This window comes from Pundamilia nyererei, unplaced genomic scaffold, assembly GCF_000239375.1.
Source record: "Pundamilia nyererei isolate P.nyererei 1_Seehausen unplaced genomic scaffold, PunNye1.0 scaffold00109, whole genome shotgun sequence".
In the NCBI taxonomy this organism is placed as follows: Eukaryota; Metazoa; Chordata; class Actinopteri; order Cichliformes; family Cichlidae; genus Pundamilia; species Pundamilia nyererei.
The window spans coordinates 1,860,589-1,875,119 of record NW_005187510.1 but is presented as its reverse complement, the minus strand read 5'-3'; the positions used below and the strand labels follow the sequence as shown (position 1 = coordinate 1,875,119).

General features: G+C 40.3%; 2 protein-coding genes across 3 annotated transcripts in view; one reads left to right on the top strand and one right to left on the bottom strand.

Moving 5' to 3' along the window:
* gdf6a (growth differentiation factor 6a) overlaps positions 1–3,640 on the bottom strand; it is a 5,556-nt gene extending 1,916 nt beyond the window's left edge. The window contains exon 1 of the mRNA XM_013912937.1: positions 3,280–3,640. Coding sequence (XP_013768391.1) covers positions 3,280–3,640 — 361 coding nt within the window. The remainder of the gene's footprint in view (positions 1–3,279) is intronic.
* Positions 3,641–9,248: 5,608 nt separating this feature from the next.
* sybu (syntabulin (syntaxin-interacting)) overlaps positions 9,249–14,531 on the top strand; it is a 13,808-nt gene continuing 8,525 nt past the window's right edge. The window contains exon 1 of one of the 2 annotated variants that reach the window (XM_005741316.2): positions 9,249–9,361. The gene's annotated coding sequence lies outside the window, so the exon portion shown is untranslated. Of the gene's footprint in view, positions 9,362–10,050; positions 10,242–14,531 lie in introns of those variants that run through there. The other variant, XM_005741317.2, reaches the window with a different exon arrangement.

Here is a 14,531-nt window from a genome sequence, read left to right as displayed (position 1 = left end):
CCCCCCCTAAAAAAAAAAACTAACAAAAAAAACAAGGGGCTTTGTGATGCGAAGGGTCCTCAGCGCTGCCAGACACTAACGGACCAAGCGACATACTGTACACTCAGCTGAACAATACACAATTAATGCATTATTCCCCACTGGAGACCCAGGAGGTCAACAAATATTTCATCAAGGCGAAGCAATGAGACTGGAATTTAACACCGAGACAGGCTGCATGAGAAGGTGTTAGCACGTATTCAATTTCTCATTTAATGGAAACATTTTATTTAATTTTGTGTGTGTGTGTGTGTGTGTGTGTGTGTGTGTGTGTGTGTGTGTGTGTGTGTGTGTGTGTGTGTGTGTGTGTGTTGAAAGGGGGAAAAACTGCATCTATGGCGAATTTTTTCGCCCTCCCCGGTGCTTTTTACTGTTTTCGAATTTTACCCCAAAGGAGCTTCAACAGTTTCAGTAAAACACAAAAAAGTAATTTAAAAAAAAGACGAAAAAATGAATTTAGATTTAATATATGAAATGTTAAAGTTTTATTATACAAATATCTCAACATGTTTCAACTGTTTGTGATTTACTGCGCACTTTTTTAGTCAAATCAGTATTTTATCGTGATTCTTTTTATTATTATTATTCATTCATATTATTAAAGTGACTTGGCTAGATCGAAAAGCCCTCGTGGTCTGATTTGTAAAAGTTACTCCATAGAGATATTTAAATGCGGTTGTCAGTTTCCCCTGTGATCTCAGCCGAGTCAGACAGTAAAAGCAGATTGAAACCTTGTGCTCCTTTCAGTGACTTTGCACGTCTGGTTTGCATTACTTTTTTTTATAAGACCTCAAACAAATCGAATACAAGTTCACCAAATAATTAACAGTTCTCAATTCCCATATTCCTCATTAAAGTACTTTCCTTCTTATATTTAATCTCATCCCTGCCAACGACAACATCCCCCTTAAAACGCAAAGGGGACTGTCAGTGACTGACTGCAGGAATTATTTTGTTATTTTTGTAGACAGTTAAAAAAGAAAGTTACAAACTTTTCTTCATTTGAGTATTATACACAAAGCCAATTTTTTTCCATTATGCGTAACACGCTTGACGGCGGATAATTGGGGGAGAGTGCGGTAGATTTTATTGCGTGGTTAAAGCCTGCATCCTGTGCACTTTTTTGTGACCTTGTTGGTTGTATCTGAGCAAATGCAAAACATGTTTTTGTCATCTATGCCTGTTTAGAGAGAGGGGGGATAGAGAGAGGGGGGATAGAGAAAGAGAGCGAGAGAGAGAGAGGCCAGGCTGCACCATCTGCGCTTTAATGAGTTACCCCAAGTGCCAAAAGTAATTTTCAGAATCGGGTTATTCTTTTCTGATCTTGCCTTTTCTGACCTCCAGGAAACACCGCCTGGTTAATAAGCAAATTTCATCTACCTAAAAAAAATGTAAAAAGTGTGAAAGCAAAAGAAGCTACAGGTCTTTAAAAAAAAAAAAAAAGCTATCTCTGCACGCATGAGTCATGCGCAAAAGTTACTACTTTCCGCGTCAAAAAGCCTTCCCCCGTGTTTCCTGATGGAGGTGATTCAAATAGGGAAATGTCCCAGCTGAGGTTCATTGTGCAGGTTAATTCAGTGCAACACTTTAGGGATGCTGGGAGGAATCCCAGAAGTAACCGAAGGTACTTGAGCTGAAAGAACGGAAAGAAAAATAATTTTCCGTAATTAAAGTGGCGGTGGCAAAAAAAAGAATACAAACCACTTCACAGCGACGAAACTTCCCTTTCGATTTTTTCCTCTCTCGTCATTTTTTTGGTGATGTGCCCATTGTGGCCGAGTTGGGTCATTATGGGAGAATAGACAGTGTTTGATATGTTATGACATGAACACTCAATTAGATCACCGAGTTCAAATACTCCAGTCAGCCGTTCGATGCCAAGCAGCTCTCAGAGGGTCCAGCTCGGGGTCACAGCTAGTGACACATCACATCAAAATCACAGGAGAGAGTGAGGCGTTTTTCCTATCAAACCAGCTCACACTGCAAGAAATGGCTGCACGGACGAGCAAAACAAATTTACAATCACCCCAACAAAGTCTCTCTCTTTTTTTTTGTTTTTTTCTGTCTTAAAAAGAACACGAGCGTGAGAGAACCGCTTTTATTTTCATTGCGCATTTTTGGTTGCTTTCTATGAACTTGAAATACATCTATTTAAAAATAAATTTTCTTGACAAGCGAAGAAAAACATTTGATTATTAGTTAAATCATTTCAATTGCGCATCATTGGGGCTGATATGCTTCCACGGAACAGCTCAGGATGGACATTTTTTGCAGCGCGCAGTCTGCGTCCTGGAGCCGAGGCTCGGAGTGTTTCAGACAGGAGGGGACGCAAACAAAGATAGCTTTTATTTCTCCCTCAAAGATTAACTCGGCGTATGTCCCCTTGTGTGTGTTGGATGTGTTAGTGTTTATCAGATTGTGTTTGTTCTCGCGGGCCGGTCAAATCACTTGGTTACACACGTTAACTGAGCCAAACACCTGCTTCTCACACCGACCCGCTTCTTCCCCCGGCCCTCCCAGCCCCTCTTTGTCAGAACAAGTTGGTCAAACTGGGCACCATGAAGGCAACAGATTCCACGCTTTAATATATGTGGGACTGGGGTGCTTGCGTTTGAAACTCGGATAATTATTTAAGGATTCTTGGGTAAAAGAACCGAACACGAAACTCACAGCAAGTGTTTTAAGTTGGGGGGGTGCAAAAGTTCTCTGTGTTCACGTGGAGGTTGGGAGCGGGGATAGCTTTTGCTACAGCCTGCATTGACAGTGATTTACAGCTTTCATCTAGAGAGCGCCTCAATTAGTGTTTTACTGTCGTGTTGCCCAGAGGTTAATTTAAGTGTAATATAATACTCGAAAGAAAAGTTATATGTTTCAGTCAACCGTGGGGAAAACACATCCAAAAATAAATAAATAAATAACCACGAAAATCTGCGCAGTGTTCAGGAGCAATGAATAAACCTGCAACTTTCAAATCTTTGCTTTTGTTCAGCACATTTTTTAAGAATCTCACTGGATACTGTGTGCGTAAAAGTCCGCCTGCACGGTGCTTTAAAGTGTGCGTAAAAGCAGCTTGTTCTTCACTCGTTATGCGTTACTGTCATTTCTTAGCAACATTTTAACAACCTCTACAAGGAGAATATTAAACCCGTCTGAAGGTGGGTGGGGGAGTGGGGGGGGGGGACTGTGCCACAAAATTATGCAAGACTGAGCTGATGGAGACAGCAGCTGAAAGAAACCAACCTGTTCCTCTGTCCACAAAACTTGTTATGGTGTTGGCAGATTTAGAAGAGCGGAAAAAGCTGGCGTTTAGTCCGAGTTTCTCTGCAGCAGAGTATGTCCTGTATATGGAGAGCATGTACTCATGCGGAACAATAGCGTCCTTTAGATCTTCTTTGTGGTGTCCCGCGACAGGATGAGAGGACGCGAAGATGTCTTTTAGGAATTTGGAAGAGCTTTGTCCATCCTGGTGTGGGATCCTGGCACCCCTGTTCCTCCTCGGCGCAGAGGGAGAGATGATAGCAGCAGACTGGAAACACGGTATATTCCCAAGGAAAACAAGGAGGAGGCCCAGATATATCGTAATGACTCGAAATGCGTCCATGGCTGGAACATTCACCGGGAGATGTTAATAAACTCAATTTTTTCCCTCCCCCGCGCAGTGAAGTTAAATTCGAGGAGCTGCGTGAGCCAGAGATGGTGTGCGCTTCAGGGTCTGAGAGCAGCTAACTTTTGCGCTCTCCGGCCGCACCAGAAGAAGTGCGTTTTTCGCTCTGGACTCCACACAAGAGCGGAGACTGTTGGGCCGAAAAGAAACACGCCCACATGGTGGCTCAGTGCAGGGCTTCCCAAACAATTTTATGTCACAGACGTACTATAAAGCGTGCATGCTAGAGGACAGAGTGAAAGGGGGAAATAACAGTGTGGGAAGGTTTGGAATGTTTTTTGATTTATCAGTGAGTACAATGCGTGCACGTGAGAAATCTGATTTACTGTGAATGCCAAAAACTCGAGTTGTAACATTTTTGACATTTCTGTCTGTAGCTTGGAGCTCTTTTAAGGTAGTGGATTCAAAATGTAACGCAAAGTATTTACACGTCTCTGCTATTAAATAGTGCAGCTATTTTCTCTGCAGCACAATTACCCATTGCATGGTATGGTCTCAAACACAGAGAGTGAAATGTTACAATTAACCCCATAGTCTGTGTTAGTTGTAACATATCCTGGGGTGAAATGTAACACAATGAAATAAGGGTACTGACGAAGTCTTAAAATGTAATCTTTTTTATTCAACACCTGAATGCGCTTAGATCTAGTTATGTAGCTATGTGTGTGTGTGTGACAGAATGCAGAAATCTAGCGTTTGAACATATACCAACCCCTAAAAAAAAGACAAATTATGGAATTTTCAACAACTGAAAATTTGATTAATTTTGTTTGGTCTTTCTTGAGTTTGGCCTCATTGGCTCAGTGGGCATTGTAACCTACAACTCTTGCACCAACCTTTGAACATAACAATGAAGCTGAATTACCGTTTTCATGGCTTACCTTGGTGTGGTTTGCAAAGTGCTTCAGAGAGATGAAGAAGTCTGTTTCTTGCACCCATCCTGATTTATTTCCACTACCAGTACTTCCTACTGGCCCATCTCTGACAAAGTGTTCTGCATAACGTATGCGTGGGAACACAAACATCGGAGGAATTGTGTTGCCAATGGCATTAACCGCATATACAAAGGTGACCAGTGAACCTCTCTGCTGATGTCATTACCCCAACTTGTTTAATATAAGTTAAAGTAATAGTGTGGTAAGTTGTAAAATCTGCATTATTGTTACAACTGACCCAGACTCCTATAGCCATGAACTAGCTAACATTACAGCCAACGGCTAAAACATTAGCACTAAAGACCTACACAGAATATATCCCCATAGACATACAAATAACATAATTTAAGTTTGATGAGTTCAACTGCAAAGCAGATAATGCTATTAGAAATTGAAATAAACTTGCTTTTTGGCATACAAATTACTTTTTTTCTTCTTAAATTCTCCGTGTTTGCCAAAATGTGCTAATTTTTCACATGTGATAGAAGAACTGAATTGGGCGTGTACATGATGAATCACATCATTTGAAACTTAGCCCTGACTGGAGAAATTGAAAGTGTTACAACTGACCGACGTTACAACTATCCCCGGTCTCCCCTATCTAATTTTGTGGATGAAATTATATGAGACATTTCACTGTTTCCTCTTATTAGCCTGTGTTTTTTCACTGGCAAGTTTGAAAAATTAAGCGTAGGCCTTGTCAAATTTGAGAAACACTGGAAGGGACTAACAGCCCTCCTTATCGGTAAGTCTGACAGCGTGAAAGCTTCCAAAGACGATGACGTTAGATTAGAGTTTAAGCGCAGATACGCTGAAGACACAAACGAAGTGATCGTAAAGTTGCGACATTTTTTAAAGAAATCTTTAAAGATTATTCATATTTTACAAAAAATATACCAAATGTAGGGAAAACTAACTTTCAGGATAAATATCATTTGATGATTTCTTTCTTTTTCCGTTTTTACTTTAATGACTGAGTAGGCGTAGGTTTTCAGAGGCAGAAATGTCATTAAATAACCAGAGCCGAAAAGGTTCCTGGGTTTAAATGTAACTCAGTGGTGTGAACATTGTAAAGTTAAAACGCTCAGCCTCGGCGTAGAGCCCTTCAAATGATTTCGTCGAGACTCTGCTGACCTCCAATGGCTTCTAGCGTACATTACAAGAGGGAGGGAAGACGTTTCCCACGTCCGCGAACAGAACAGAGACCAACGTGGGAGCAGCTAAGGGTTAAAATGTAATTGGTGTTGAAACTTTTATTCGTGATTAGCTTTCACTCAAACCTAGCCACTTGTTTTAAAGCAGAGCAGACTGTGAGACAGAGTTTGGTGATGGAGGGGATTTTTTTTTTTACTCTGGTCAGTAAGAGTAGATATCCTTACTGTGGTCATCTCGGGTGCGCAGTTCTTGTCATGAGCAGCTGCTTTTCAAGATTTTTGTTGGCAAGAGGCAACTATCAGAAAAAAGCAGTTGTCCTCCAAGGAACTTTTAGCAGACAGTGAGAGGACTGCATCGTGGTCCAGTTAAAATAAACAAGGATTATTTTGAACTGTGAATCATGCAAAGCTACTCTAGTAGAGTCTGGGAATAAAAATATGTCAGTGGAGATGAGCACAATTGCCCCCCTTTAAAGAGATCATTCCAGATATTTGTGTAAATGTATTTACAACACATAAGGTCAGAAGCATCACAGTTTTGATTCAGATTTTGCATTGAGTTTCCCAGGCCTTATCTTGTCTGTCTCTTTGCATTGGTAGCAAACAGAAGAAAATTATCATAATGGCGAAAGACTCCAGTGTTATCCCAAACATCAGAATCAGACAGCTAATGATGATCAGAACAAATAAACTTATCAACAAAGGAAGGAGATGTGTGTTTGGTTAATGATTTCTCTGTTGTAACAATGCTTCTTAGCAATCAGTTCTACACTGTTGGAAAACCTGTTTATTTCCTTAAATGGTGCCACATTTGTAAGTACAATGAATTTGTGGGTTTTGTCCGTTAAAAACTTGACAAATCTTCTCTGTCATTGCTAAACAGCTTATTCTGTTGTTGACGACAATCAGGTGATTAGCATCTGATTAGCAACACCTGTGAGTATGGATCCTGCCACAGTATCAGTTGGTGTTTGTTCTGATAAGTGTTGGTTCTGAGCATATTATGTTTGATATGGTCTACACCATGGGGCAACTTCAAGCCAGTGTTTCACAAAACCAAGTTTCAGCATTTTCTGGTACCATCTTGAGACTGAAGGCCACGTTTCATTTAACAGGAGATGTCAGAGACAGACGGACCAGACGATCTGGAACAGACTGCACACAGTCAATCTCCAGGCTCATAGGCCTGCCAGGAGACCTGCCATGACTGTCCTTCACTGTTAGGTCCATTTGTGGTGGACCTTGTGAAACTTGAGCTTGTGGAGGAATGTTATGTTCAGTGATGAGTCCTAATTCTGTTTACAGCGGTTGGATAATCAGGTAGTATGGAGAAGATCCGGAGAACGCTATGCTGATTGCTGCACTGATAGGGTAACAGCTTTTCGTTAGGCAGCGTGATGATGTGGAGCAGCATCTCCCTCACTAAAAAAAAAACCAAGGCTTATCATCACTGGAGATGATCTCAATGCCGCGAGATGAGATTCTACAATCAGTGTCAGTCTCATATCTCCACAGTCTGTAAACAAACTCTGTCCTCCAGGATGACAATGCTTACCCCCACAGATTGGGGTTTATCAGAGACTACCTCCAGAATTTTGAAGTGCCCGCCTGCAGTCCTGACCTCAACCTTATTGAACACTTTTGACCAAACACCAATTCCTTTGTTTTGTGCTTAGTTTGTTTAGTCTCGGTTGTCTGGCTTCCATATACATTGATAAACTATGCTAATGGAAGTTACTGTTCTGAAAATACTGAATATTGCCCCCTTAGTCTTGTTGATTTAATGATTTATTGATAGTAACTATTGCAATGGCAGGTCTCTGTAAGGTCACAAGTGTTGTTCGCAGGATCCTATATGCTTCAGTTCAAAATAGATCCTAATAAAAACCTGCCCATATCTGTGCTCCCTTTAAATCATTTTTTTTTTAAATTCTTTTTTTTAATTTAGAATTTACCACAAACAAAAATATACATTTTTTTTGATAAGGAACATAAAGTAAGACACAACCTATAAAAACACAAGTAAACAAACAGGTGTACCATCTAGTTAACACACACACACACATACATATATATATATATCTATCTAGCTATATAGCAGTTCAAAAATATGACATACATGATTACAGAGGTTCAAACAAATTCGGGTCGCCTTGACAAAATGTAATGTTTCCATTTGTCCCAAATCTCAACAAATGTGTCATACTGAAATCTGTGAGAGAAGGTAATTTTTTACATTTTAAACAACCCATAGACCGTCTCGTGCCAGTCATTTAGTGATGGAATTTTCACACTTAGCCATTTCTGAGTGATAGTCTTTCGGGCAGCCAGACTCAAAATGCCATATAACAGCTTGGTCACTTTATCCACATTTACTGAGTATAAAAATCCGTATTGCTTAACTGGTATTGATCTTTTACTGATTGGAAGTCCCTAAGAGTTCCCTTATTGTAAAACATACAGTATGCCGTTAAGCCTTGCCCTACCCAGTTTTTATATCTCGCATCTATCTTATTGGGTAAAAAAAATCAAGATCATAAGAGCACCATCTTAAGATCCTGGTCTCTTCATTCCAATCATTCTTGTTAAGAAATTGTAACCAAAGCTTTAAAGGCAAGTTAATCCATTGGTTTCCTTGATTAATTTGTTTTTTAATAAGTGTCACATCCCCTAAGTTTGCCTGAATTGGAAAATCTCTTGAGGCAACTATTTCTATTTCTTTCCATCTTGCTTGGTAGTCTACATTGCACCAACACACTCGGGTCCTCAGTTGAGCTGAAACATAGTAATCTTTCAAACATGGGAACCCCAACCCCCCTTTATCTTTATAGCCAGCTAGTTTGGTACTTGATTCATGATCTTTTCCCCTGTCATATGAACCTGGAAATTATTTTGTCCCACTCCTGAAATTGTTAAGTTTCATCTTTTAATAGCCTCATTTATTTTATAGCACAAAGGTTTCAAATTTGCATGATATATTTTTGAGAGATCTTTAGGGATACTTACTCCAAGATACTTAATTTGCTCCAAATCCCAATTCAAGTTAGCTTTGGACTTAATTTCCTGATTTGACTTATAATTAAAAGTTAAAATCTGAGTCTTCGATATATTAAGTTTATAACCTGATATTGAGCTAAAGGTCTCCAGAAGTGATAACAGCTTGGGGGAAGGTAACATTTGACCCTTTAAATCATTTTAAATCACATTTATAGCAGGACGGTGAACAAAACGTTAGGACACTGAAACTGCTTCAGCTACATTAAAGTGCTACTATTACTTTCCCTCCTGTTTCATGTCGAGCTGCTCTTTGTGGAGTAGGCCTGTGAGGGCAAAAATGGTAGTTGATTTTAAACGCGCATACGCTCAGCTGTTCTGTTTACCATCTTAAAATAAAGCATCACTGCCCACCGAGCTTCAGTGTCTTCTTGTTCCAGCAGAGGTCCTCCGTGATACAAGACAAACTCCTGCTTAGAGGTGGCACGCTGGCATCTTAGTCACTGTGCTGTGTTTCCATTTAGAATCCACTTTAAAACGACTGGAATTAGCTGATGAAAATCCAAATAAATGAGGTAAGACAAAAACATTAACAGTCGAGTTATTTCACCGCGCTCAAAGTTTTATTTTTATGTCTGTCACTCTGATTTCAGCACATTTGCCAGTCAGCGGCGTGACAAAAACGCTGTTTTATGTATGTGTGTGTTTGCAGAATCTGTAAACGTTACGGCATGAATGGCATTTAAAGCGCCAGCGTCGTATTTCAATCGGCCTCAGTTTCAGCACCATGGAGAGCCAACAGGCCCTGACAGCAAGTCAGCAGACAGTGTTTACCTTCATGTACATATTCGGGGGGGGGGGAAACAACCTTCTGTATGTGTACAGCAGATGACATTTTTATATCTGGTATTTAAACGGTTCTAACTTGTATCCGTTGGGATGGTTTTAAGGAATGCCGCAAATCCGTGCAGGGAATGTAAAATCTTAGATGATATGGTTTCGATCAATGTTAAATCCTGTTAAATCTAGTTTTGCAGTGTCGGGGGGACGTGGTATTATAATATAGCATACTATTGCATCATGTGCATTTCTAAGAATAATGTATAGACTAAGTGTATGTAAAATTGAAACGTGGACAGCACGCAGTGTACTGCTGTACAAAGTCCATATCGCTACACGGTGGGGGGGCTTCGGTGGTTAAGTAACGCCCCGCTCGTTATGTAACACACTTGGGATGGCGGGCACTTTATTGCGCGCGCACAGTCAGTGGTCTCACTTCTTGCCCAATCGCGTGCGTCGTCAGTCTGCACTCAGCTCTCATCCGCACAACATCCACACAGCAGCGCGCAGGCTGGCACCACCAGCAGAGGAACGACCCTTTGTGCTTCACCCAAACTGACGCGCATCCTTCTGAGAGACATCACCGTTTAACGTCACCGTCCACCATCCAGGCAGGTGTTGTTGTGTTTTGATCCTCTTATTGAAAACCATGTCGCATCAAACGCGTGTTAGCCTCTAAAAATCTTCCCTTAAAACTATTTTAGGAATGGCAGCAGGTGGGGAGGGGTGGAGCTGTTTACAAGTTCAGGAGCGAGTCTTCTTTAGATTTTTTTTTCCAATCATGATATTTTTGCCTATGCGCATAAATATGACATGTTGGATGAAATCTGTCCACCCCATGCTTGAAGTTGTTTACAGCCAGAGACGTCCTGTAGCTGACTCCGCACATCGTTATCATGGAGACATGTCAGCGCCTAAGGTAAACATTCCCAGAAACTGCGGGGGCGCCACATGAAACAAAACAAAAATCCCACGGCTGGATGCGATAGGATAAAAATGTAAATCGAGCAACTATTAAATGGTTATATGAAAAGAACCGCTTTATTTGTTGGTACGATATTATCTAAATAGGCTTTATAGTACTCGGTTTAAAAAAAGAAAAGGAAAAATGGATTTTGAAGGGAGCTGTGGTAAACAAAGGGAGGCATGTAAACACATGGTGCGCTGTCCGAGGGTTTATTAATGATGGTTTAAATGGCTGCCCAAATTCTCTTTTATTTTGGGTGTGTTGACAGCACTGGAAAGACATGCAAACGAAAATGATCGCCACTATATGGAGAATAATTCTGTTGACTGTGGTTTTCTTTTCCATAAACACATCTTCTGTAGTGGCTGGAAGCTATTTTACCAAAAGTCACTTTTAGTTTCAGAATGCTTCATGCTGAAAGTGAAAGTCACTTCCAAGCACTGACATCATGCATTTATGATGCAGTCTGTTTAAGGGTTGGTGGGCTTAAAATAAAAGTGGCAGGTATGACATATGACTCAGCAGAGAGATTGAAATCATTCAATTGAATCTTTCCTTTTTTTTATTTCAGCAAAGGGAGGGGGAACAAGAGTCAAACACCAGCTGGTTTTCACAGAAATCAAGCAATTTAATGCCTCAGTAATAAACACAGCAAATGTACCGACTGCATTATGACGTTAATGTCAAAGTGGAATGAGAAGCTTCGCATTAGTTCATGTGTGTCACCACCATTATGAAAAAACACATACTCTGGGATGGATTAGGGGAATTATTATTGACGCCCACTCCATGCTGTTTTAAAACAACACCATCTGGATGAGGGGAGTAGCTCCAGTGGAGGCTTAAAGACTTGTTTACTTGTATCCCACTGACAGTTCTTATAAAACATCCTTTCCCAGTTCATCTTCTTACTAAATCAGCAACCTCCCATGAAGTTTGTTTGGAATACAGTTTTTTAAATTATTATTTATTTATTTTTGGATTGATTATGGTTCATATATGCAGGCAATTTGGCTGTTTGTTGCTTAAAGGGAGTCTTTGCACCTTAGGCAGTTCTTAGCCTCTTACTCAGTAGGTAGCCAATCAACTTTGTCTAGAGACAAGTAAAGGATCGAATGTATGGGTGCGAGTGGAAAGACTTGGCCGCAGTCAAATCATCAAATATGGGTATACCACAGATGGATGGGCAGGAATCAGTGTCAACACAATGTAACACAATACTACAAAACCAAGGTGCGTACAGTTCAAATAAAAACAACCTCAAGCAAAGCTAAGTAGAAAAAAGGAACCAGCAAATCTCTTTAGTTCATTTAATCAGGAGGTTTCAGTGCATAGGCTTATTCTGACTGAGACGTTTGACAAGAGCTATATATTTACAATGAAAGTCCTTATAGCCAATCGTAAAGCTAAAACACCCAGCATCATCAGCAGACTGTCAGAATCCACTGAGACCACTCTTTTTCCAGCCAATTGTTATTAAGACACTACATTCAAAACTGAAAACCTCAGCCTCTGAGAGATACTAGAAAGGAAGTCAAAAGATCAATAAAGTCATGTCGAGTTATTTTCAGGGAACCATGGATGCCTTTGCTTTGCATAACGTCAGTCCATTCGGTGGCATCACCTCCAAAATTTGTCATCCTGGTAGCGGTGCTTCCTAAAAAGAAAAAAATCATTGGTATTCTCGTGACAGTCTGCCTCATAGTTGTTTAGACACCACATTTCAGTCAGCACCAAAACTGTCAGACAGGCTGACACCACCATCCACATTTCCTCTTGACCACACCCTTTTTGATTGAAAAATCACACATCTCATCTTCTCTGCTCAGCTCTTGTTTCAGTTTATCCACATCCAGGTTTGTCTTTTAGTTGTTTGTTGGTTTTACCTTTAAAACCCATTAATGAGAGCCACAGTTAAAAGAAAATCCATTAAAAATATAAAAATATAAATATTCATTGATCTCATCAAATCAGTGGCACGATGCTCCGTAAACACGCTGGCTAGAGTACACAATGTTCATTCAGTCTGAGGAAAGCATCGAGCAGCTGAATGGTACCTCCCCTTCAACACTTCCAGATATTTCATCAGCGAAGGGCTGAGTAGGATGAGCAGCAGAAGCCTTCACTCTGTGCACATTCATACATAACTGGTTCCTTCTAGCTCGACTCTTTCGCACAGCTTATCCCCTTCAGTTGCTATGACTGTTGCTAGGGCACGGCAGCAGTGCTTGGTGCCTATAATCTGATTCTGCCATGCTATTGCACCGGGCTTTTGTGTATTACTACAGCGAAGGATGAAATTGTGGATGCCTGAAAACCAAAAGAATAAAAGTGTAAGATAAAGTGGTGCAGTACAATTCAGAACACGTCAGTCTATTTTTGAAGAAGATGAAAGTGGAGTTTGAGTCCCGAGACTCTGTGTTCTAATTTTGCAGTTCAGTTTGGTCCTTTGTGGGTTGGAAAGGAGGATTTTGCACACTTCTGGGCTACTCATTAATGGATAATAGGTCGTATTGGGTCCTTAGTTTTGCAAAGGCAGGTGATCGAAGTACTTTTCTTTTTAATGTAGGAGGGGGGAAGGTGAGATCAGAGTCAAAGGATGCGACAGCAGCACACAGGCCCTGGGGTCAATGACATAATTCCCAATGCCACCCCCAAAAAAGAATCTGTATGTACTTATGCAACTGACCCCCTTACTCGAGGGCGCTGAGAGGCAATCAACAGGCAAGAGGAACTAAAGTAATTTTATGAAGTTTATTCAAGCGTGAGAGAAGATCTGCATTATTTAGCTATGGAGCATCAATAAAAAATGCTTCTCTCTTGTTTAAATGTGCATGTACAAAAAAAAGTTCAGCGTTAGACCAGAGTTCCCTCTGCTTTGGCTTCTATTTTAAACCCTTTTATAGAAAAAGAAGCTACAGCATCGCTCCAGCATCCATTAGATTTCATTGATTGAAGCACTTTGTGGCATTTGGCAGGCAGCCCTTCACTTTTTGCACAGACAGCTGATAAGCAGAGTTAGCATGGCCTCATCTACTGTATTACTGTGCTTTATATCTATCTGGGATAACTTTGATGAATAAGCTGAACATGAAGAGATTGCTCTTTGTATCTGCATCTGCACAAAGACCGAACTGTTCCAAAACCACAAGCAAACTGAGTTAAAGGTCCAGTGTGTAGAATTTAGAGGTATTATCACGTCCAACTACAGATGTAAGTAAGTTTAGAACGAGCCCTTTATAGGCAGCACATCTTATAATAATCCTGCCATGCTGCTGAGCAGAACAAGCAAACCGAATATGGTTTCTAGAAAGGACATTTAGACTGAATCAACACGCTTATGAGCTCTCCGTCATGCTTGGAAATGAAAGGATTAATTTTGTTCCATTTTACAATGTGATGCCATTAAATCTCACACAGTGTTCCTTTAATTGATTTAAAATTCATTTCTGCCATATGTTTTTTGTTTGTTTTTTTGTCCAGGGTTAGGGTTAAAACTTAGATTTTCTGAACTTTTGATTAGCATCATTATGTAATAGTTTTCCTGCAAAGGTAAAGACATTTCAGCCCATGCTCTTCATGTCTTTATTGCTCATTGGCAAACTTCAGCATGCTAAGACAGTAAAGAGAAATGCCAAACCTCTGTACGTTAACATCAGCATGCTTGTACATTGAAGCTCTGCAACTATTAAGAGTCTTACATAGATGTAGACTCATAATTATTTTTACATAATCTCCTTTCATTTGGATTTTCTCTGTAATTCCTTGGCTTCATTTGATTGTTTATAGGCCGACTGATCCTGATATGAAAAGGTAGCCCACTGTTTATTTTTAGCATTTTTTTTTATTTATTTCCTGTGTTGTGCCAAGTCCGCCTTCAGGCTTCTAGTGCCAGCTGTACCAGACAGCATTTGTCTGTGTGTGTGTGTGTGTGTGTG